The following is a 22,856-nucleotide window of genomic DNA, read 5'->3' as shown; positions in this document are numbered from 1 at the left end:
ATCACACAGCCCGATAATCACTGGAATACCTGGGCAGCTGCCTAAAAAACCATGAAAACCGGTGAAAGCAAGTGTGGTTCTTCTGGTTTTTTAAGCAGCTGCACAGGCCTTCCAGTGATTATCGGGCTGTGTGATATCCGTTGGAGTGGTTTTGATGCTGGCATTACAATCTTAAGGCGAGTCATTATCTTTTTAGAAATGTGATTTCCTGTCTGTACAAAGCTCTGCCGTTTTCGATAAAATTTTAGCGATTAGTTCAGCGCCAGTTCTGTTGTTTGTGTCTTCTCTGCTGTCCCTGATTTTTTTGTGCTGTTTATTACTTTCCTTAAAATGCTGGTAACCTAACTTCTTAACCATGGTGCGGCACGGCATACCACACAACAAAATGGTGCCGTCAGGCATGCATGCAGCCAACCCACCGCAGGCACAGATGAACAGCGCCTCTGCTAAACACTGCCCTAACCGCATCCGGGCTGGAAAGGAGTGATGAGCGTTTGCACAACTGCCTTCAGTCCATCCATGCCTTGGCAAAGCACTGAGAGCATGTTGCATTCAAATCGGCATCTCCTGCTGCGTTGCAGTGAAGCACGTCTTCCCCTCTCTGGGCACACGCTTTGGCGGTCTGTGAGCCATACCATGATCTGATTTTTGAGCTGGTAGCACTGGTCCTGAGGTGCTTTGCAGATAAAGCACTCGCGTCGCTGTAGAGTGCCGCCCCGCAGCTCTCAAGGGCCGTTGCTTCACCGAATTTGTGGCCCGTGATCTTCAAATTAAATGGGCTGGTACAGGTCGCCGGTTTCAATTGTCCGGTAAAATTTACATCAGAAATTACAAGAATGCAGAAATTCGTAATATTATCTGGGATTTCAGATTAAGCAAGTTTGGATTATTGAGGTTTTACCGTGTCTATGGCAGAAAACGAAAACACTATCAATGTCGGCACTAAGCTGTACATTTGCTTCACATGCACGTGTATTTCGTTCCACTTCATTGATCACATGCAAGACTGCAAATAGTACAACCAATGTCAATGTCAAAACTGGTCACGTCACCTTCACAACAAAATGTGCTAATCATCCGTATAGGTTTATGAATTCATGATTTTACTCTAAACATAAGCAAGTCATTTAAATATCTATGCGTCTTTTTTACATCGGGCTCACGATGGAAGAAGCAGGTTAATTATATTGCGAATAAGGCAGCATCACGTTTGGGTTTCCTACGGCGGAATTTTAGCCGTTTACTCAGTAACTTAAAAACACAGCTGTATTTCAGTCATGTACGCTCAATACTTTAATATGAATGTGTTTGCTGGGACCCACACACATCTGAGGGTGTAGGAAAATTAGAGAAAATTCAGAATAGGGCTGTTAGATTTGTTCTTGGTAATTATAATCGGCAAGTTAGTATGACGGAAAGCAAACGTAAACTTAATTGGCAAGAGCTGAAATACCGTAGAAGGTACATCAGATTGAAATTTTTCCATGATATTTATTATTCAAAAACTAGCATAAACCGCGAACAATATATCCAGGCACCTCATTATATCTCAAAGCGACTGGATCACTGCTTGAAGGTCAGGGAATTTTCTTGCAAGGGTGACGTCTTGCGTTATTCTTTTTTCGTCAGAACTGTTCGAGAGTGGAACAGTTTGCCATCGAGCATTGTATGTATCACATCTAATGATGCATTTTGCCATGCACTGCAATACTTGTTTTATGCCTCCAATGAAGTCTGTACCCCCCCCCCCCCCCCTGCTGTAATTCCCTGCGGGGCGATGCAGGTAACTAATAAATAAATAATAAATAAATAAATACTGCTGATGCATGTACCCCCCCCCCCCCCCTTTGCTGTAATGCCCTGCGGGGCGATGCAGGTAACTAATAAATAAATACTGCTGATGCAGCAAGCCTGCAAGGAACTGCGTGACAGAGAGAATTGTTTCAAACGTGGATTGTAGCATGTTTCCTGGTCGATGTTCATGTGGCACAGACTGGGCTTCTGGACTGGAGCGTCAAAAACATGATGGCTATAATGAAGTTGAAGTTTATTTTCCATTGCAGTAAGAAATGAGTGACCCGAGACAAAAAGTGAACGTTAATTCACTTGACAGCGCTCGGGCCCCATTACATGACAAAGCAGTGAGGTGTCGGCAATAACATTTGTACCAGACATTGTAGCTCTTACTACGCATAGTTTAGGTTTTTTTTGTGTGTGTGTGTGTGTTGAAGGTAAAGGCACAGTGTGAAATGATAAACATGATGAGTGAATGAAAGCAATTGTGCATAGCAACAAACCCACAAACATACAGAAAGACATAGGAGGAAATACACTGCAGGAAACCAGAAAAAATACATTTGCGAGAGACAGAATGAATGCATTGATTTCTTATTGACATTTTCAATATTATAAGTTTATTTTCTGGTGAAAATAGTTTGGCAGAATGAAGCCTATTCTGCCTCTTATTTTCATTTGTCGATCTGGAAAACTCTTGGCACATTGAGGACTAGATTTTTGACCCCAGCGTAGTGGTTGCTTATGAAAGTGCTGTGATGGGTCGGCAACGCAGCAAGCTGCCCGTGCGGGCTGCAGATTGCCACACCCAGTTTATTATAGTCTTCTGAGTGCACATCACTCACATCACATCACTTTATTTTCCTTAAAGACCCCTTGCGGGGTGTTACGTAAGGGGTGGGTTTTTATGAAGTACAGGTGTTCAATGCAGTCATGAATGTTCCAGGACAGGTGATGGCAGCGATATCGTGGGGAAGGCCGTTCCAGTCAGCTGCTACTCGGCAAAAAAATGAATTAGAGAAAACAGTAGTACGGGCACGTGGGCGCAAAACTTGAAGAAGGTGACTGATGCGATGGGATCTGCGCGGCGGGGGTGCGCAGATCCAGGGCAATTCGGATTCGTCGGTAAAAACGGACGAAAAAGCAGTGTTAAATGCGTTTGCACATTCGGTATCAGTCATTGTAACACCGGCATTGTTAGTGAGGGTGATAGCGCGCGTTTCTTTTGGGTTTATCACTTTCCAGAATTTTTTGGGGTTATCGACTATCATTTTTGGTAGGTCGACTTCGTAGAAGGAGCGCTTAGCTTTTACAATCGCGGCCAAGTACAAGTGTTCAAGTGTGCACAGTAGGACACTGTGGAATTTCAGAATCCCATGAACTGTGCTGAGTTCAGATGCACTCTTGCACCATTGAGCCTGTTCTTACCTCGCAGCATCCAACCATTCTGAGCTGCAACTAGCACAGCATCGGCCACGTCGTTTAGTTGAATGCCACGGCGCAGTCAGCTGGATGTGAACACACATACAGTGTGTTCAAAATTAGACTGATTACTTTTTTTTTAAGGGGGGGACCCTGGTCTTAAAAAAAAAAAATTATTAATGAAGTCACAGTTAAGAAATCTTCACCGAATATGCATTTTTGTGTGCCGACTCTAAACTTGTCATTTAATTTCATGTAAAAACGATTCCTTGAGCACTTATGTAATTCCTATGCATGTTTTTTGTGAAGAGCTTTGAAAAATATTTCTAGCGGGGAAACTCGCTGAAATGTATGCCATTGGGTTCTCTTGACAGTAAGGAATGCAATAAGGGCAAAATTATCATCCTGGCTATCATAGAACTTAAGTTACAGGGTTTTGAAGTTGTTGCTTCAGAAATGAGAAGAAAAGTGTGCATTCCTGTTTCTGAAGTGGCAGCTTCAGTACCCTACAACTCAAGTTCCATGATAGCCAGGACGATAATTTTACGCTTGTTGCACTCCTTGGTATCAAGAGAACCCAATGGAATACATTTCAGTGAGTTTCCCGCAGCAAAATTTCTTCAAAACTCTTTGCAAAATACTCGCATAAATATTGCATAAGTGCTCAAGGAATTGCTTTACATGAAATTAAATGACATATCTAGAATGAGCACACAAAAATGCATGTGCCCTGAAAATTTCATAACTATGACTAGATTAATAAAATTTTCTTTTCAGGACCAGGCTCCCCCCTTAAAGGGTCAGTCTACTCACCGAGATGAGTGTATAAATAATGGCATATTCTGGTAGTTGGCACCCTATAACATCAATAACGAGGGGTCTGCGCCCGGTTTAGGCAGGAATTTATATTTTATTTCGGCGTTAAAAGTCGCGTAAAAAAGCATGGTGGCGACCCCAAACGTTCATTTTGTTCAAGAAAGTGGTAGTCTTTTTTTGTAGCAGCATAAGTGAATATACTACGTACCATTTGTATGCCCCAATGTCAGAGAAACGCACGTTTTGTTCTAGTAAACTGTAGAAGGCGTACCGCTCGCTTTTTCTGTAAATGACATGAATATTTATAGTTACACGTACGCAAATCGCAGGCACATTCCCACTTTTAGTTCAGCGTATGCTAGCAGAGACGCAAAAATAAACTCAGCCTATAGTGGCGCCATCTGGTCATCAGGACGGGAACCATTGCTGTAAACAAACCGACTCTCCACTTAAGCCTAGGAGCGGCAGAATCGTCACTCTAATTATTAAATTAAACCAAATTTATCTCTTATATGTTTTCTTATAGGCGAGATGAGACAAAGCGAAAGACAGGCGCCCCATTTATGGCCAGTGAACGCATTGAAAAAGGCAGCAACAACGAGAATTCAGTCCAAAGCGAGAGGTCCGGCTTCGACGGGCGCCACCATGTTTGTCGCCGCGCGGCGGAAATCCGGATGGTTGCCAGATGAGACTACCATCTCATACAGATATGTTCCCACATTAATAAATTCTATTTTAAAATGTTCTACCGCACTCCTTGGCACCACAGCTGGCTAAACGGTAATTTGAGTAAAGAGCTATCGGTTGCCGCAAAGAAAATATGGTCGATAAAATTCAGTAGACTGACCCTTTGAATGTGAACCGCCGTACGCTAATGCCGCTTTTGCACGTTGGCAATGCGGCCAGGTGGACACTAATTAGGGTAATAATTGTGCTCGTCAATTTAGTATTTAATTAAAATTCATTGTTAACTTTTTGTTGGTTGAAGTTGGCATGCATATTTATATTCCGAACTTAGAGGCAGTTGCTTGTGAGGGCTATTCCATTTTGTACGATTTTACTAGCGCGCCTGTGTCCAGACTTGCGCACGTCTAAAATCTCGTCCCAGTTCGTCTAATTACGCATGTGAGACAGCGGCTCTCGGCCTGAAACACCTCCCTCCTCGTGGGACGCAGCTGTTGCGTATGGCCTTGTAAGAGTGTACAGCGAGTGGCAGTGCGGATGACTTTTCGTTCTGGGCCAGCGTTTTCCTTCTTGGTGATCAAAACCGATGAACCACTGTGCGGTCGGTGAAAAGGGAGAGCTATTTCTTTAAGAGATTGCTTCTACAGCCGGTGGAAAAACGCGCTGCTGCTTTAGATTTGCCAGGCAGTCAAAAGCAGCCAAAAGTAGCCAAACCTCATACATCATCATCGTTATCAGCCTGACTATGCCCTCTGCAGGGCAAAGGCCTCTCCCATATCTCTCCAATTAACCCTGTCCTGTGCCAGCTGCAGCCACCATATCCCCGCAAACTTCTTAATCTCATCCGCCCACCTAACTTTCTGCCACCCCTGCTACGCTTGCCTTCTCTTGGAATCCACTCCGTTACCCTTAAGGACCAGCGGTTATCTTGCCTTCGCATTGCATGCCCTGCCCAAGCCCACTTCTTCCTCTTGATTTCGACTAGGATGTCATTAACCCGTGCTAGTTCCCTTACCCACTCCGACCCGCTTCCGTATCTCTTAACGTTGCACCTATTAAAAGTTAATTAATGAATTTTAATGAAATACTGAATTTAAAGGGACAATTATTGGCCCAATTTGTGTCCACCTGGCCGCATTACCAACGTGCAAAAGCAGCATTAGCTTACTTCGTTTCACTTTTAAAAAGAAAGTCAGTAAAGTCTCATTCTGAACATGCTGTATATCTCAGTTAATATCCTAGTGAAAAGAGAAAAAACTTTTTTTTTGCACTATCTAGGAGCATCTAAAATGTTACTTGGTGACAGCATTGACTGGCATATTCTGAATAAAGTGGGTGTGTGAACAGCTTTACTCAGCAATTTGGAATCGTGTGCACCTCTAGTTTAGAATGCATTTATTCCAGAATTGACCACTAAGGTAGGCCTCAAGCCACGTGCATCTCTGATTGGCATGCATCCCTGAAAAGGACACGTGTGTGAGAAATAATGATGTTTCACATGCCCCCCCCCCCACGGCGGAACAGCACCAAACAAGGCACTCACTTCTGCGGGGGTCACACTCTTCTTAATGCAGAATCCCAGGAACCTAGCACGGTACGTCGCTCTTGCAATGTCGGTCTGGAGCACATGCACATCCCGAAGAACAGACACACAGAGGAAAGGCGAGCCCGATGCATAAGAAATGTACTTCGGTAGAGTTAGTTCTTGGGCTAGTTGCTGTTCTTGACTTAAACTCATAGTTTTTACAGCGCGACGGCACACGGCCAAAGAAAAGAAGCTGGAAGAGAAGATGGACGAACACAGCGCTGCTTCTTTTCCTTGGCCATGTGCCGTTGCGCTGAAAAACTATGAGTTTAAGTCAAGTGTACCAACTAGCCCAAGAACTAACTCTCCTGAAGTACATTTCTTATACATCGGGCTCGACTTTACTCTGTGTGTCTGTTCTTCAGGATGTGCATGTGCTCCAGACCAACATTGCAAGAGCGAGGGCAAGTGAAACGCGTTTGCAAACTCTTAGGGTCTGAACTGTGGAGAAATAATCAGTCTTGTTGAGTCGGAGATTCTGGTAGCTACAGAGCACCTGAAGCAAAGAGCTGAGGTAGTCATTTGCTTGTCATGTGGACAGACGTGTTGATGACCAGTATTTGTCTTGTCCACTATTTCTTGTGATGTCATTGTTTTTTATTTGTGATGGGTAGTGCTTCTTGTGTCCAAATCATCCTCTTTTCCTTCTGTTGGAGTAGTTTCAGCGCCAAACACTTGATGAAAGACTGAGACCATGCAGACATATGTATGGTTGACATGGCTACCATATATCACCGTGCCTTGTGCCAGATTGATCCTCAATAGGGGCTCTAGAAAACACTATAGAGCATGATCGAAGGCATAGTACATGTGCACTACGTAACACTTAGGCATTATCACAGTGATGACTATTCATTGGTGATTGTTTATTTGCGATATTATTAGATAGCAGGCTCCGTGTGTAGATGCCTCACAACAGGCATGCAGCCATGTTCACAGCATTGGTTTTGCATTTTTACTTGTAACCCTACTCTAATCCCTGCAGAGTATGATCCACGCAAGTGCATGCACATAAGGGGCAACACTAGAAGTTGTTGTGTTGCTTGAAATGTGACCAGATTCCCCTTCCGTGGTGGTGCTGGAGTGATGTATGCCACTCTGCTTTGTTTTATTGCCAGAGCAATACTGCACCAGGTCTAACCGCTCGTCGCGTGGTCCGTGGACCCCCCTGCTCCTCGAGGAGCCGCCGTCGTGTCTAACAGATGGTGTGACGTCAGCCTCTCCGTTGCTATGGTGACGCGTGACATCAGCTTGCTCTCTCCACCGCAGCCAGGAGGAGCCGCCGGTCGTGCGCGCGCTCCTCGTGGAGTCTTGCCGTGGAAGTCACCGACAAAGAGTCCATATCTGAATCTAGTTGCTCCACTGCTTCTATTGCTTTCGCAACCAACCAGGTTTAACCAGAGCTAAACCACACCAATTTTTGTTTTTTAAGGCACATTGTCACATCAGGCGATATCGCTGGGTGATGCCTGGTGGAAAGTGTTTTGGTGGCAGTCCTCTATGGGTAGTGCACTTACGACCCTCTCTCTGCAGCACCACCGACATCGAGGAGGCAGTGGCGCCCTCCTGTGGCACTGTCAGGCACCAGTGGCACCGGGAGCCCCAGGCCACTGCGGGGCGCCCAGCTGGCTGCCGAGGTTGCTCACGTGGTGCGACCGCTGGCTCACCGTATCCTTTTCTCAAGCCGACCCACATGGCCGCAGTTTACGGTCCATCCCTGTGGGGCAGGGCATGGCACGTCCCCTTCTCCCAGCACGCAGTGTGTGCAAAAATTCAGGGGGGCCACTTTGCTGACCTAAAGTGCGGTGAGGCGAAAGCTTTAAGCGTGGTATTGCTGCTTGTGTCACTGAAGCGTTGTTAAGATGTTAGGCTTCACCTCTAAGAGTGGAACGTGACAGCATCATGCAACGCTGCCAGGGAGTCCACAGAACTATCATCTGTTTGGATCTACACCTTGTTCATGGGTAAATTGGTTTTTGAGGAAACGAAATGTATCTGTCAGTGGACACCTGAACCTCACTTTAAGGGAAGGGAGGAAGATGGGAGTGAACAAAGACGCCGTATTTGTTCATTACAAACCATTGAGCTGGCATGGCGGAGTGGTTAGCGTGCTCGTCCCACACTCCGGAGACCCTGGTTCGTTTCCCTAACTTGACCGATTTCCTACTCTGATTTATTTATTTATCTGGTCTGACTAGAAAGGTTAATTAGGCTCAGTTATTCATTAATTATCATGCAATTATCATAGAATGCCTTAAATTGCGTTCCGATGTCATTCGAATGCCATTGATTAATAATGATTGGAATATGCCTATATAAGGCACGTAACCGAAACGTGGGCACATCTGCCGACACGGCTACTAACGACAGTATGAGGCATTAAAGGCTTTTTTTGCCTTAATACTGAGTGGTCAGGATGGCACTCGCTGCGTGGCGCCTGTTTCCTGGCAGCAGTGATGAATGTGCAATGAGGGGCCAGTGTGTGACATGACTGAAAACGAGAAACTCTGCTGGCAGATGAGGCTGAGAGGAGAACTACTAGATGGGACTGCACTTATCCTGTCTTCTTTTCCTCTCAGTCTCACCTGCCAGCGCAGCTTTTTGTTTTCATTAATGCTGAGTATTTGTACATACAGTGAAATCGCAGTACAGCGAATCATGCGGGGCCGCCGAGAATGATTCGTTATGGTGAACTAACGTTATATTACCATATCGTAATAGCGAAGGACTTGCGAACTAAAGCTAGTAATTGCACTAGACAATGCAAATACTGTGCCTTCAGGCAGGGCACACACACAGGCTAACAATTTTCAAAAAAAAAAAATGTAACGAGAGCTTTAGAGCTTGCTTTTTGAAGAAATCTGTGATTTTCTTCTGGCAGGTATCGTACAAGCACTCCAGGACGAATCCTGCGAAGTTTTCAGCTTTTGTGCATACATTGGGCATATCAGTGTCCAATGAATGTGAAAATCTTGCCCGATGGAGCCCAGAACCTCTGCACGGGACACATGTTCATCTGCTTTGTCGGCGGGCAGTGAGTCAGCTCCATCATTATACAGTTCATTCTCTCTGATGCGATCTTCAATGCTGGTGACAATTTCTTCTACAGTCAGCTCCACTGTTGTCAGGACTGCATTGTCGGACTCAACGTAGTCATCAAAAGTTGCTGATGGGTCTATGGGGAGCTTGTTAAAGACTTCACTCCACACCTCTCTTGCACTGTCATCGTCAGTGTCTTCACGGTCTTCCAAGCGAAGTGGCGATTTCTGAAGGCCTGCTTTCCTCCAGCAGTGGTGGGTGGCGGAGGCCTCTATGTTCCACCACACCCCCAGTTATCCTTTCTGCATCTTGGTGGACGCCGATTGTTGTCGGAAGTCCAAGCCAAAGGTTGGTCAGCAATCGCTGCACAAAGCACTCTTAAAATCTGTTTTGACACTCTTCATAATCCCCTGATGCAAAGGTTGGAGCAACGAAGTGTTTTCTGGGCCCACTTGTTTGCGTTGTAGTCACACGGTAGCGAAAGGACGTTTTTCATGCACTTTTTTTGCACCCAGTGAATTAGACCTACCCATCAGCTACTTGACAACCTTGCTTCCCACGTTGACAGTGCACGCATGTGCTCAAAGACGTGCTCAAATTTGCAGCAATAAAGCGACGAGGTGTGCGGTGCACCTGATTTGATTTTATTGGGTGTTGATGTGAGGAACTCTTTCCACTCTTGCTGACATAAAAGAAAGTGGGAGAGAGCTGGCATGGTCCACCGCTAGGATGGCTACAGCCGCCAAAGGCCTTTTCTTCTTTCGTTTCCCTACTTCCTTCCCATGAGGCCACAGTGGCAGCAGCACCAACAGAATGCATCGCCAACTTGGCAGCGTGCTTGAGTTATGTATGGCAAGACCAAAAGGATGAGTATATACGGCAAAACCAAAACTGAACGTGGGTGTGTCATCCCCGTCACCCGCAAAGTGCTCAGCACAGTACATGTTGAGGCAGCTCGTGAGCTAGCAGCACAAGCAAGGCACATTACAATCCCACTGACATGTAACACCATTCTTGATGGCGAAGAAAGGGCACAAGTAAAGGACCACTGATTGATCCGCGGTGAGTTTTTGGGGATTCTCAGCATGCTAGTGGAAGATTTTCGGTGTAGCGAAATTGCAGTGTTAAAAAGTAAACCCCGTATTTTACCACCTTCAATAAACTGAAGCGTAGTGCCTCATCAGGGGCCCTTAGGAGTTTAACTTTATGGGCTCCATGAAAAGACATTCCTCTGCAGATCTACTCTTGCCACTCATTTGTTGTTGGGGAGGAGCACCTGCTAGGCTATTTATAAAACTGGCATGCTAAGACTGTGTGAACATGGTGTGCCGCATTTGTGACTGGTTGTCTAGCAGTCGTTCTCTCCTTTTGTTTGTCTAAGAAAATGTTTCGAAATTCAGCACAGTGAAAAACTGGGAGAAGCTGCAAACAGATGCCACTGTATCCTGTCACGTGCTACCCCAAGAATGCAGGGCTTAATCCTGTATGCGGAGCCTGGTTTTCGATACAGACGTGATGCGAAAATGTCCATGCATTTTGTGGTATTGTAAAGAACCCCAGGTGGCCTACATAATTGCAGAGCCCTCTACTGTTGGGTCTCTTTCTTGTACCCCTTTGCGGCTTTTGAAATGTGAAACCTTGCATTATGTTATGCTGTCGCGCTATTATGTTGCATTATAATTCTTCTGCATTACCTAGAGTGATTAAACTCTAGAATGATCTTCCTGACAACATAATCTCTTTCACTGATCCTGGAGAGTATAAAAAACATCTATGTATACATTTATTGCCCTAGTAATGTTCGAAATGTACTTTGCTCTTAACGTTGTTTTCCCATTTACCACTGCTTCTGTTGCCCCTGGTTACCTTTTTTTTCACATGTTCGTGTTTTGCTTTTTTTTCTTCCTACTTCCGTGTTTTATGTTATTTTAACTCCGTTTTGTACCAGTTTCGTGTTCCGTTCATGTATTTTTCTTGTGCTGCGTTCGCTGTACCGTTATTATGGTTTCCTCCTTCCGCATCTTCCTTTTTCGATATGCCCCCCTCACCCAATGCTCTTTGGGGCCTGTGAGGTACAAATAAATAAATAAATAATGCCGTGCTCACCACGGCTGTGCAAGAGCACTGGGCAAAAAGGCAGTGTTTCTGGGGAGACATTCTTGTTCCCCTGCATCTGAGCCCTCTTGCCCAGTTGTGTTTTGCACTGCTTTTCCTCCACCACTGGTGTACACCGGTGCGACTCTAGTGCTGCTCTGACCTTGACTGGTGGGGCTCCAGTGTCGGCTCTGGGCCTGTGTGGCCGCTCCTCCTGGACACCCTGGCTGATGGCAGCTGGACTGGATGTGGCCAGGTAGGCATTCGTTGACATCACCCTGGTGTTTCTGTTCTCGAGTTAGCACTGCTGCTGAGTAGACTCGCAGGGAAGGGTCAAGAATGGCAGTTCAGCTGTATTTTCCCGGTGCTCACCTATGGGGCAGAAACGTGGAGGCTAACGAAGAGGGTTCAGCTTAAGTTAAGAACTACACAGCGAGCTATGGAAAGAAAAATGACAAGTGTAACGTTAAGAGATTGGAAACGGTGGAGTGGGTGAGGGAACAAATGCGGGTTAATGACATCCTGGTCGGAATCAAGAGGAAGAAGTGGGCTTGGGCAGGGCACGTAAAGCGAAGGCAAGATAACCACTGGTTGTTAAAGATAACAGACTGGATTCCACGAGAAGACAAGCGTAGCAAAGTGCAGGCGAAAGCTAGATGGCCGAATGAGATTGAGAGGTTTGTGGGGATAAGGTTTCCTTGGCTGGCACAGGACAGGGTTAATCGGAGACGTGGGAGAGGCCTTTGCCCTGCAGTGGGTGTAGTCAGGCTGATGATGGTGATGAAGTGAAACAGCCATACATTGGCACTTTGTGTAGGAGAATGAATTAACCTCTTAAGGGCCAATTAAATAAAATTATTTTCCAAAATTGCAAAATTTTTTTGCGCCGTGAAATGCTTCAGTAACTTAAAAAGCATAAAAATATGTAAACAGGTTGCAGCAGATAATAATCTTTCACTGGTCATTACTTGCCCCCCTCGTGTAACACTCCATACCTAAGGCCTTTGAAGTGCATTCTGAAGATAAAAAAGAATAAATTCTTGAAATTCCAGAAAGTAAGAGTTGGCTTATGATTGCCGTGCAGTACTCACCTATGGGGCAGAAACGTGGAGGCTAACAAAGAGGGTTCAGCTTAAGTTAAGGACAGCGCAGCGAGCTATGGAAAGGAAAATGATAGGTGTAACGCTAAGAGATCGTAAGCGGGCGGAGTGGGTGAGGGAACCAGCACGCGTTAATGACATCCTAGTTGGGATCAGGAGGAAGAAGTGGGCTTGGGCAGGGCATGTAATGCGAAGGCAAGATAACCGCTGGTCCTTGAGGGTAACGGAGTGGATTCCAAGAGAAGGCAAACGTAGCAGGGGGCGGCAGAAAGTTAGGTGGGCAGATGAGATTAAAGGGATACTGAACCAAACTTTTGGAGCTGCTCTTTTGCATGTAAACAAGAGCTTGACTGCTAAAATTGATAAATATGACAAGCATTTTAGCGAAAAAGGCGGATAACACGCTTTTTTTCGCGATTTATTGACGTATCGTTGCACCTGGTGGCCGCCTGTGGAAGCTGCGACTAGACGTCATAACACCCGCGCGCCCACCGTTCCCGCAGAAGCACGATTGCCATCGCTACTCGCGGCTTTTCCATGTCTGTCGTCTGCTCACGGCATACACAGATATGTCAAAATGTTAATCGATGCTGTCTACATACCATAACCGTATACACGCTTACGTCCGCTAAATGCAGGTACTTTTTCCGGACCTTGTGCCATTTCTAGCATTCTCGCTTTTAAAACAGAAGCGCGACGATGTTCAGACTAGTGGCGCCATCCGGTGGTTAGGAGGGGAAGCATTGTTGTCAACAAACCGACACCCCTTTTAGCCTAAAGGGGGCAGAATCGTCACTATGAATAAAAAATAAAGCAAATTTATTACTCGTAAGTTTTCTTATGTGCAACAGGAGATGAAGCGAAAAACTGGTGGCCCATTTATGGCCAGTGAACGCGCTGAAGAAGCCGGTAACAACGACGCAACCAGTCCGAAGCTACGTTTTATGCATCGAAGGGCGCCGCCATATTTGTTGCCGCGGGAGGGTGCCATGACGTCACGCTTTCCACCTCACGCCGAGCGGGAGGGCTTGGCGTGCGCTCATGAAACATCGAAAATAAAACCATCCGTTGAAAAATATGCACAGTGACGACTAGATTTCGGTGTAATCACATTCCGAGAATCTATATTCAGCCTTTTTGTTCAATTTTCAGATTTTGCTTCAGTATCCCTTTAAGAAGTTTGCGGGAATACGGTGGCCACAACTGGCGAAGGACAGGGTTGACAGGAGAGACATGGGAGAGGCCTTTGCCCTGCAGTGGCCGTAGTCATGATGATGATGAAATGCATGATTGCTTCATAATTGCCTTCAAACTAGATGAGACCACCATCCGTGTGGTAGCGTTCAAAGCACGGCACGGCGCAGGGGGCCTTGTGGCACCACCTGCACCAGATCCCCGTTTCCTTGCGGATGTCTTTGCCATTTGCGTCTCGCTTCATGTAGCACACACCTCACAGCGGTGTGTCGGTTCTTTCTTCTTCGCTGTCGGTGGGATGTGCGACGGAAAGTGGCGCTCACCAAACTGCTTCACATTCAGGGGACGCCCTGGCCACCCTTTGTTCTTGGTTTATTTGAGTACTTGCTGATCGTCTCCTCAACAAGTTGCAGCCATTAAGTACTCCAGATGAGATGCTCTGACTCCTGCTTACTGGTAGAGGATGAATGAATCATAGGTCGCCCCATCCAATAGGTGTTGGAAGGTCTTCTTGTATGAGATCTCTCGCTTCCATGGCACTGAATAGCTGGCCAGCCCTGTCGACAACTCCCACTACATGGTTGTAATGCATGATAACTTGTGGCTTCATGGTTTGGTTGGCCATTTTGTCAGTGAATGGCACCGTTTCAGCACTGTCCACAGTGGATAAAGCCGTTACCAGCTTTTCTTTCACCCACTGTATAGCCAAACACATGCCCCGTTGAAAGGCTTGCATCTCTCCTTTCTTGAGCTTTGCCCTAGCAAAACCAGGAGGAAGATCTTTGCAAGTCACTCGTGTCGTGCCATTGATATCGGCAGATCTCTTTAGCAAGAAGTCAACCAAATCTGGCAGTGTGTAGAAGTTGCCTGTTGTGACGCAATAGCCCTTGTCTAGAAGGGGCTCCGCAAGCTTCAGTACAACTTTCGTCGCCAGTCCGAAAGTTTGTTCACGCTGACGAGCTCTCCAGGTTGGTGCCTTTCCCTGTATGTATTACTGAGTTCCAAATATAGCCACTTTCACTTTCGTCGTCATCGTCATCATCAGCCTGACTACTCCCACTGCAGGGCAAAGGCCTCTCCCATGTCTCTCCAATTAACCCTGTCCTTTGTCAGTTGCCGCCACTGTATCCCCGCAAACTTCTTAATCTCATCCGCCCACCTAACTTTCTGCCTTCCTCTGCTACGTTTGCTTTCTCTTGGAATCCACTCCGTTACCCTTAAGGACCAGCGGTTATCTTGCCTTCGCATTGCATGCCCTGCCCAAGCCCACTTCTTCCTCTTGATTTCAACTAGGATCTCATTAACCCGTGTTTGTTCCCTCACCCACTCCGCCCGCTTCCGAACTCTTAATGTTACACCTATCATTTTCCTTTCCATAGCTCGCTGCGTTGTTCTTAACTTAAGCTGAACCCTCTTTGTCAGCAATAAAATTCCAATACGGAAAGGTGTTCACGTTCACTTTCACACAACAAGAATGACTTGATGCCAAACCTTGCTCTCTTTAGGGGCATGTACTGCTTCAAGCTGAGTCGTCCTTGGAACAGCAACAAGCTCGCGTTGACACTTACATCACGCACAGGCACGTACAGCATGCGGTATTTGTTCAGAAGCTCCTGGTACATGGCCAGATTTCTCGAAGATGAGGTTCAGGGTGTCTTTCCAAGTTCTCAATGGTTGCTTTGTCAACAAAGTGCAACATTTTCATAATGATTTGAAACTGGTTTTTGGCATTACCTAACCAAAGACAGGAGTCTTTTACTCAGCCGGTTTCTGTACGGCGCCCTGCAGCAACAGGAGGCTAAGAGAAGCACGCAATTCTTCTTGCATAACTGGAAACCATTTTCGGAAGCAGGAGTGCTTGGCCAGCTTACTCGAATTCAACAGGTGAGAGGCACACCGGTTTGTCTCCACAACTGTAACACCAAGCAGTTCATCATCAAAGTAAGCCCCAAAGAGCTTGAGTGGTTGGGGAGGAGAACCTACTGTGAGCTTCAGTCCTGGAGAACCCTTGAATTCAAACCGTGGACGTCAAACTGGTTTATTGTTCAGGTCTACCCGGCACCATTCGCGGGAGCTGGCCATCGTGTCATCGCTGCTTTCTACCACTTCAGACTCGCTGTCGATAAGAATGTCATCACTATCTTCTTCACTTGAAGAATAAAACGCAGCGACATCCTCATCACTTGCGCTATCATCCAATGTAGAATGATCTCTCATACCAGAACCGAACACGGACGGTGCCATGTTTGTTAGAAAGAGCGGGAAACGCGAGGCAGGCCTTCCGCCATCTAGTGTGCTAAAAGAAAAGCACAAATGACAGAACCTGTGCCGCCATCTATCTTCCATGCAGTAAAGCACAATTTGAGGAGCTGGGCTTGCCAAAAGTTACTGGAAACATTGTGGAACACCCATGACGACCTTAGCTCGTCATAAGCAAAAGTGCCGATCGCTTGTGATGAGCTGAGGTGGTCGTAAGCCCGGGGCTAAACAGCTTTCACTTTTCTTGCCACGAAAAGATTGTTGTGCACTGCACTCTTTTCTACTTTGGACGACTCTAATGCATGGATTCAAGTGTAACACTGTGGTGCATTATTCGTCGAGTGGCCTGCACGACATTGGTGTCTAACCAATGAACAAATGTTCACTTTGCAGGGCTCCTGTTGCACAGATATGAATCACACCAGTTTCTCACTACAGCTGTATGTGCACTACTGTAACAGTATGTTATTTTAGCAAATAGTGCCTACCTATTCATTGTATCCCTTTCAGGTGCCACTTTTCGTTTTGACTGAAATCAATTATTTTTTCACCTAAGTAGTATATTCAGGGCTCAAGAAAGGGAATTTGTTAGTCTTCGAACGTGAAAGACCAGCCAGTAAATTTTTACAACAATGTGGAGGATTCCATACAGAGTGCCAGATTTGTTAGAAATAGTAACATCGAAATGTTCTCGCGTGTCAGGTAAACACGCTAGGGATCGCGGAATCGCTCCTTGTTTGGAAGATCCACATTACGCTCGAAATTGAGCAAAAACAATCCGCGTTTTCACTCGCGGCAAAATCTGTCTGCACAAAACCGGCGGACGAAGGGCTACCTAGCTCACTCTTATGTGTATTATTTACTGCATTCACTACATGCTACAAAAAAGCAACTTATTTGCAACAAGAAGGGTGCTCAGTTCGACTGAAGTAGTGAAATCACTGTGAAGCGCTCCAGTTTCTCAGAAAAAGCTGTAAGTTTGCCGCTTACACAATTGTGTACAAAGCACCTGAAAGCGGTATACAAGGTTTCTCACACTACAGTAGGCTTCCTCTGAAACAAACTCTCTTAAGACAGATTCTGTGAACAGCTGAACAGTTTGTGTTCTTTTGTATATCTTCCCAGAGACACACTGAAAGATTGTCTGTCTGGTTGACATAAACCATCCGGGTCCAGTTAATGCATACTCTAGATGTGCCACACCAACTGACACCCCACTGCAGCACGTGGCTGCTGGGTTTCCACAACAGTGTTGCATTAGCAGAATGCAACAATAGGAACACTGACATAGAGGACAGGGCTAGAGAATTACTGAACAGTTGTGCAAATAAAGGTGTTGAGGCTTAGCAAGAGCAATGCGGCTGGTCTTGCACACACAATCAGTGGATTTTGGTTTCCTGTACATTATCTTTTAATCTCTTTTGAGCCCTAAAGCAGGGTTTTAGGAGCTTTAGGTGTTGCAAGCATGTTTTGCAAACTTTAGGCGGATGCTTTCGCACATGTCAAATGAACACCTGCCAGAGGAAGGGCTAACCTGAAAGAATTATGCAGCGGTTTCTGAGAAACTTGTGTCAGATTTGGGCAATGGACCTCGTGGAAAATTTTGGTAGCCAGCTTTTACACTTATCATGGTTAATCAAATGAGTGTAGTTTTAGCCGCCGCGGTGGCTCAGTGGTTATGGCGCTCGGCTGCTGACCCGAAAGATGCGGGTTCGATCCTGGCCATGGTGGGCACATTTTGATGGAGGTGAAATTCCAGAGGCCCGTGTGCTGTGCAATGTCAGTGCGCGTTAAAGAACCCCAGGTGGTTGAAAATACCCGGCCACTGCAGTGTCCCTCGTAGCGTGAGTTGCTTTGGTACATTACTCCCGTTATACCAAATCAGTGTGGTGGAGATGTTATGAGAAGGTTTGTGAAGGCCAAATGATGTGTGTCCTAGGTGTGAGCAGGAATTGTGAAATGGATATACTGTGGTTCAGACTGAAAAAAAAAAGATTACAGCCGATTAAGCCTGCTTGGCCAAATGTGAAGTATGTGCGCTAGCACGTCTCATTTCATTTGGCTTTCGGTTCGAGGCCAGGGTTTCAAGGTCAGGCTTCAGGAAAAGATTGGTGAAATCGGTGATTGGGGACGTTAGTCGTAGAACACTAAAATTTAGGATTGCTAATCGTACCTGAAGAGGGCAGTGCGATAGCGGTCTGTTGTGGATCCATTGTGCATGGATGGAAGTTGATGGAAACAGCGATACGCAGTGCACAGACTTGAGAGAGTGGCATTTAAACACTAGGTGTGATAGGTTGTGGTGATCGCTAAGCGCTCTCATGTAGTGGCCGGCGAAACTGATCTGTTCATGTCGCCACAGGTTCGGAACTCAGACGTGGCGCAGTCACGGCCATATTTATTTTATTTCTGCTGGTCTAGCTGGCTTCAGGCACTCAAACAGACAGCGGATATATTTTTTTTTTTCAACATTGGAAGCCTCAGTGCCAGTACACTGAAATGTGTGCTTTCACACTGGGGTCACCCGAAGCACATGGTCAGCCATCTTGTTTGGATCGACTGGGACTTTTGCAAAGGCCTGATTGCAGAATTTGGCATGAGGTCCAGCAAAAGAGGCACAACTGTAGTCGTTGGGTTTTGTGGAAGTTCCCAGTTGGGAAACCAGCTAGTCTGGGGGGCCTTAGCCAAGCTGTTTAATCTTGTAGCAACATGGCATAGTGGGCTAGTTAGTACTGCATCTTATAGGAACGAAACAGCGCAACTAAAACGAAGGACCAGAAAAAGAGATACACGAACATGCACTCATCAGTGCGTGTTTGTGTATCTCTGTTTCTGGTCCTTCGTTTTAGTTGCTGTTTCGTTCCTATAAGATGTTTATCCTTATGAAGGCAAGCACAGCTGTGGAAGTTGGAACCCTGTCATCAAGTATGCGTCGCCTCTTCCAGCCTGCAGGTGTTGTCGCGGACACGCGCCTCGCTCCAGCCCCGGGAGCGGCTGGAACTGAGCCGTCGCCTGCTGCAGCTGACCCTGTACCTGGTGCGGTCGCCCTTCTATGAGCGCCTCTCCCAACGCCGCATTGCCCTCGCCCTGCACGCACTGGGGGACTCGGTGCCCCTGATTGGACTGATCACCCGTGAGTTGGAGGGGGGTGGAGTTAAGGGGTCACAGTGGAACTTCCCTTTCAATCAAGTCTTAAAAGGTGGCAACACATCCACTCGACATTTGCAGTTGTGTGTTCTGGCAAATTGTGCTGGGGATGGCTATTTCTCTTTATGGGTCTCTGTACCATGGGCGGCAGTTGTTGATTTGAAAGCTGGTACTGAAATAATTGAAATCATCGGGGAAAGCAAAATTGATCGGCAAAAGCAAAGAGTCCACGCGTATTTTTATTTCCGTGGGCCTAATTTGCAGAATGGTACGGCAAAACAGCGCTGACGGACGGGACGGAAGAAGAGACAAACACATGCGCTTCCGTCCCGTCCGTCTGCGCTGTTTTGCCGTACCATTCAACATGAACCAACTAGCCCGACTCAGCCCTCTCCTTGAATTCTCTAATTTGCAGCTGTGTAGTCTCTGACTAGACCTATCCATTCACAGAAACCAAAAAGAAAAAAATTAAAGCGAAAGCAAAGTCTCCACGCGACTGCCTGAAAAGCACTCCATGTGTTGGTGGACTCCTCCCACCGTATGCGGGGAATTAACTCTTTCGCTACCGCAGAAAAATGGACGATTTGGAGTGTACGGAAAGAAAAATTTTTTTCACAAGAACTAATACACCCAGCACATATTGCAATGCATGAAATTGTAGCTTATTAGTTACACTTCTGAATGAAACAAACAGAAGAGTTGTGTGTGCGAAAGTAAATGAACATTTATTTGTGAAATTTGCTAGAAATAGAAAAAAAGTATATAGCAAAAACAAAAATTACCGGCTGCACTAAGCCAGAACTTGATTAGAGGAAAACTGGAATATACAAACTGTTGCACATGTTTATAGCTGTCATTATTCACAGTTTCAGCTATGAGAAAAATTTACTGCACTTTCCATGGCCTGTCAAGTCAGGGGTCATGACTGTGGTGCCACTGTGAAGAGCAATCAGGGGTGAAGATGTGAAGCAGAGGTAGACTGACAGGTGCTTCACATAAGGTTTTATCTTTGTTCCTCCCTTGTTCTCTGATAGCCGAGCTTGCAGTTCCTTCTTTTTTTAATTTTTTTCGGTTGGTGTTGAATGGATTATATGGGAGGATTGGGGGCGTGGACTTCATTTCCCTCATCATACCCGAAGATTTCTTGAATGAGCTGCTCCCTGAAAGCCAGCTGATAAAATTTGGCATTTTAGGCAAGCTCTAAAACATCAGAATCAATGAAATAAGTTTTAGCGATGTGGTTCGAAAGCCAGGACACTTTCCAAGTCTTGCCAATAGATGCTGCCGCCACTGAATCATCCGGGTCCGTTACGTGGGAAAAAAAACAAAAACAAAAAAAGTGAAAAACCAATTTTGAGAAATGATTTTTGATGGCAGAGGGCCAGAATAGATTATTCTGGTATTTCAGTAGAGATACAGTCGTGGCAGGTCAACAATTCCAATATATATGATGATTCCAATGAACATCAGCCTCTCCAACAGATTCACGTCTTCCCATGAGCCGTCATGCCGAACTTGCTGAAAATCTTCATCCATGCACACTTATTAGTGTTTCCGCACACGGTGTTTATCATTTCCGCCGTGAAGAGCATAAAAAAAAAGTCGAGAAGTCGAGCTAATCTCCGAGCGGCGCTCCGCAGCGATGTGCCGATATGGACACCTAGCTGTCGTCTTGGTTGAAAAACGCGACGCGACCTTGAGCATTTGGCAAACTGCCTTCGCCATACGTTGTCAAGACCCTGAAGCACAAAAATAAACCACTCTCATCAATTACAAACCGTATGAACCGCAGAAAACTCACAGCGAACGAAAACAGAACTTGATGCAAGTACGCGCTGACGTTCCAGGCTCCTGAGGCGAAGTCTCGCTGTCGAAACCGAAATCCAACGTTTGTACATTGTTGCCCGACTAATAACCGCTGCTTTCATCGCAAACAACGAAACCGAAACCAGCCGACGTACTCGGTGTCAGCTTTCGTTTTCGAGGAGCGCGCGACGACGCGGACTCCATTTTCTCCGGCTGACGCTGCTGCGGCCATTCAAAGTTTTATTTTTCACGGCGCTCCCTCATGTCAAAACACTGAAACCAAGGCTGCAATCGAAAGAGCAGTTGTTGAGCTCGCTAGCTAGATGGCGGAGCACGTACACGACTCTCCAAAATGATCTTTTTTGCGCGGGCGATTTGAATCGATCATATGCGATCGATGGCCTATGGCGCGGTAGCGAAAGAGTTAAAAAGAAAAAGGCAGGAGCCGGACGTTAATTTGATTTAATTAGGGAAATCAGCCGCACAGGGCTATAAGTCGAAGCTTCTATGAATGCACAGAACGTGCAGATTGAGTTCCCGCGGCAAAAAGACGAGTTCGCATTCCTCTTCAGTGCACCTTTAAAGCTCAGTGGCTCTACACCCTGCCATTCTGGCTGGTGTTTGTTCCAGGTCGCTCTGTGGAGGAGACTTTTCGGGGATTTGCAGAGTTTTGCTTCCCTTTTTTTGTCATGCAGGACCACTGGCAGACTACATTCCCGAATGGCAGAACACCTACTGCCACAACTGGGCCTCCTAGGGGTCTCTGCTGCTTCTTAGGGACACCGGGCTGGCTGCCCACACCGCACTGCACCCCCTGAACCGGTACAATGCCTTCCTGGGGTGTTCCACCATGAAGTGGCGCCCCCTCCTTGAGGGTGCTGAGGACTCTGCGCCAACCACATCTTGCCAGGAGGGATCCATGCCACTCCACCCCTCTCGATCTGAATCGGGGTTGGGACCGTCACACTTCCAAGAGGCTCTGCTCTGTTCTTATCACTTCTGCCACGCCCACCTGTATTTTTTCTATCCTGTTGGGCGTTGAACCTCCGGGTATAAATGAATACATCTTGTTGTATTCTTTTTCTCTGTTCTTTTCTCCCAGCGTAAGGCTTGGGACTGTACAGTGGAAAGCTAGGCTCGGTAAAAAAAAAATTATCTGTGGTTTAACTACTGCTGAACTTGGTTAGAGAGCAAAAACTTGTGGCGTATTGGGCAACTAGATGCGACTTGGCGTCTGTAACATTGAGTGCGTTCTGGACAGCTTCACTACGTGCTTACCTAATTGGAACATCTGTAATTTACATGCTCATAATTACCGTATTTTCCGGTGTATAAGACGCACCTGCCATATATGCAAGCTGTCACTGAAAAAGTTCGTATATAAGACGCACCCGTGTATAAGACGCACCCCAGTTTACCCAGTTAGGCTAGTGAGGCTTAATTAAACACGCTTGCGCGACTATCGCAAAATGCACCGTACCTGTGAGCAATTCTTAAGCAACGCTAAGTGATCGAAAAAGGCAACACTCACGCCATACCCGTCCACGTTTTAGCAAAAAAGAAAGAAAAAACGATACAGCTCCCCATATGTCCATAACAACATTTTATTTCTACTTAGAACCTTCGAAGTCTTCATCTTCAGATGCGCTATCAAAAGGTTCACCCATTTCTGGAAGCAACTCGGCTGAAACGTGCACTACGTACACGGAGCAAAAAAAGTTGCAAAGGGTGACTAAAAAAGAACGCCGCCTTGTCTTGACAATGGCGAGAAGCGCGATTGTCACCATCTTTTGGCGCTTCTCATTACTTTTGCATGGGGCCTCCGAAACAGCCGCGCGTTTGTGATCCCGGAAGTCGTCATCCCCGCCGTTTCATGATAAAGATCACCTAGAATGTTGCGCACGGCGGTCCCAGTA

The 22,856-nt window shown here is 46.2% G+C and overlaps 1 protein-coding gene across 1 annotated transcript in view; it reads left to right on the top strand.

The window, feature by feature from the left end:
* Positions 1-22,015, top strand: part of Pex16 (peroxisomal biogenesis factor 16) — a 37,720-nt gene extending 15,705 nt beyond the window's left edge. Inside the window, exons 5-8 of the mRNA XM_089557424.1 lie at positions 7,835-7,969; positions 11,618-11,690; positions 18,933-19,120; positions 21,636-22,015. Coding sequence (XP_089413550.1) covers positions 7,835-7,969; positions 11,618-11,690; positions 18,933-19,120; positions 21,636-21,697 — 458 coding nt within the window. The 3' untranslated portion in view covers positions 21,698-22,015. The remainder of the gene's footprint in view (positions 1-7,834; positions 7,970-11,617; positions 11,691-18,932; positions 19,121-21,635) is intronic.
* Positions 22,016-22,856: the final 841 nt, after the last annotated feature.

The sequence above is a fragment of the Amblyomma mixtum genome, chromosome 1 (genome assembly GCF_055824585.1).
Source record: "Amblyomma mixtum isolate Tamu chromosome 1, ASM5582458v1, whole genome shotgun sequence".
Taxonomy (NCBI): Eukaryota; Metazoa; Arthropoda; class Arachnida; order Ixodida; family Ixodidae; genus Amblyomma; species Amblyomma mixtum.
This window is presented reverse-complemented; position numbering and strand designations above follow the sequence as displayed.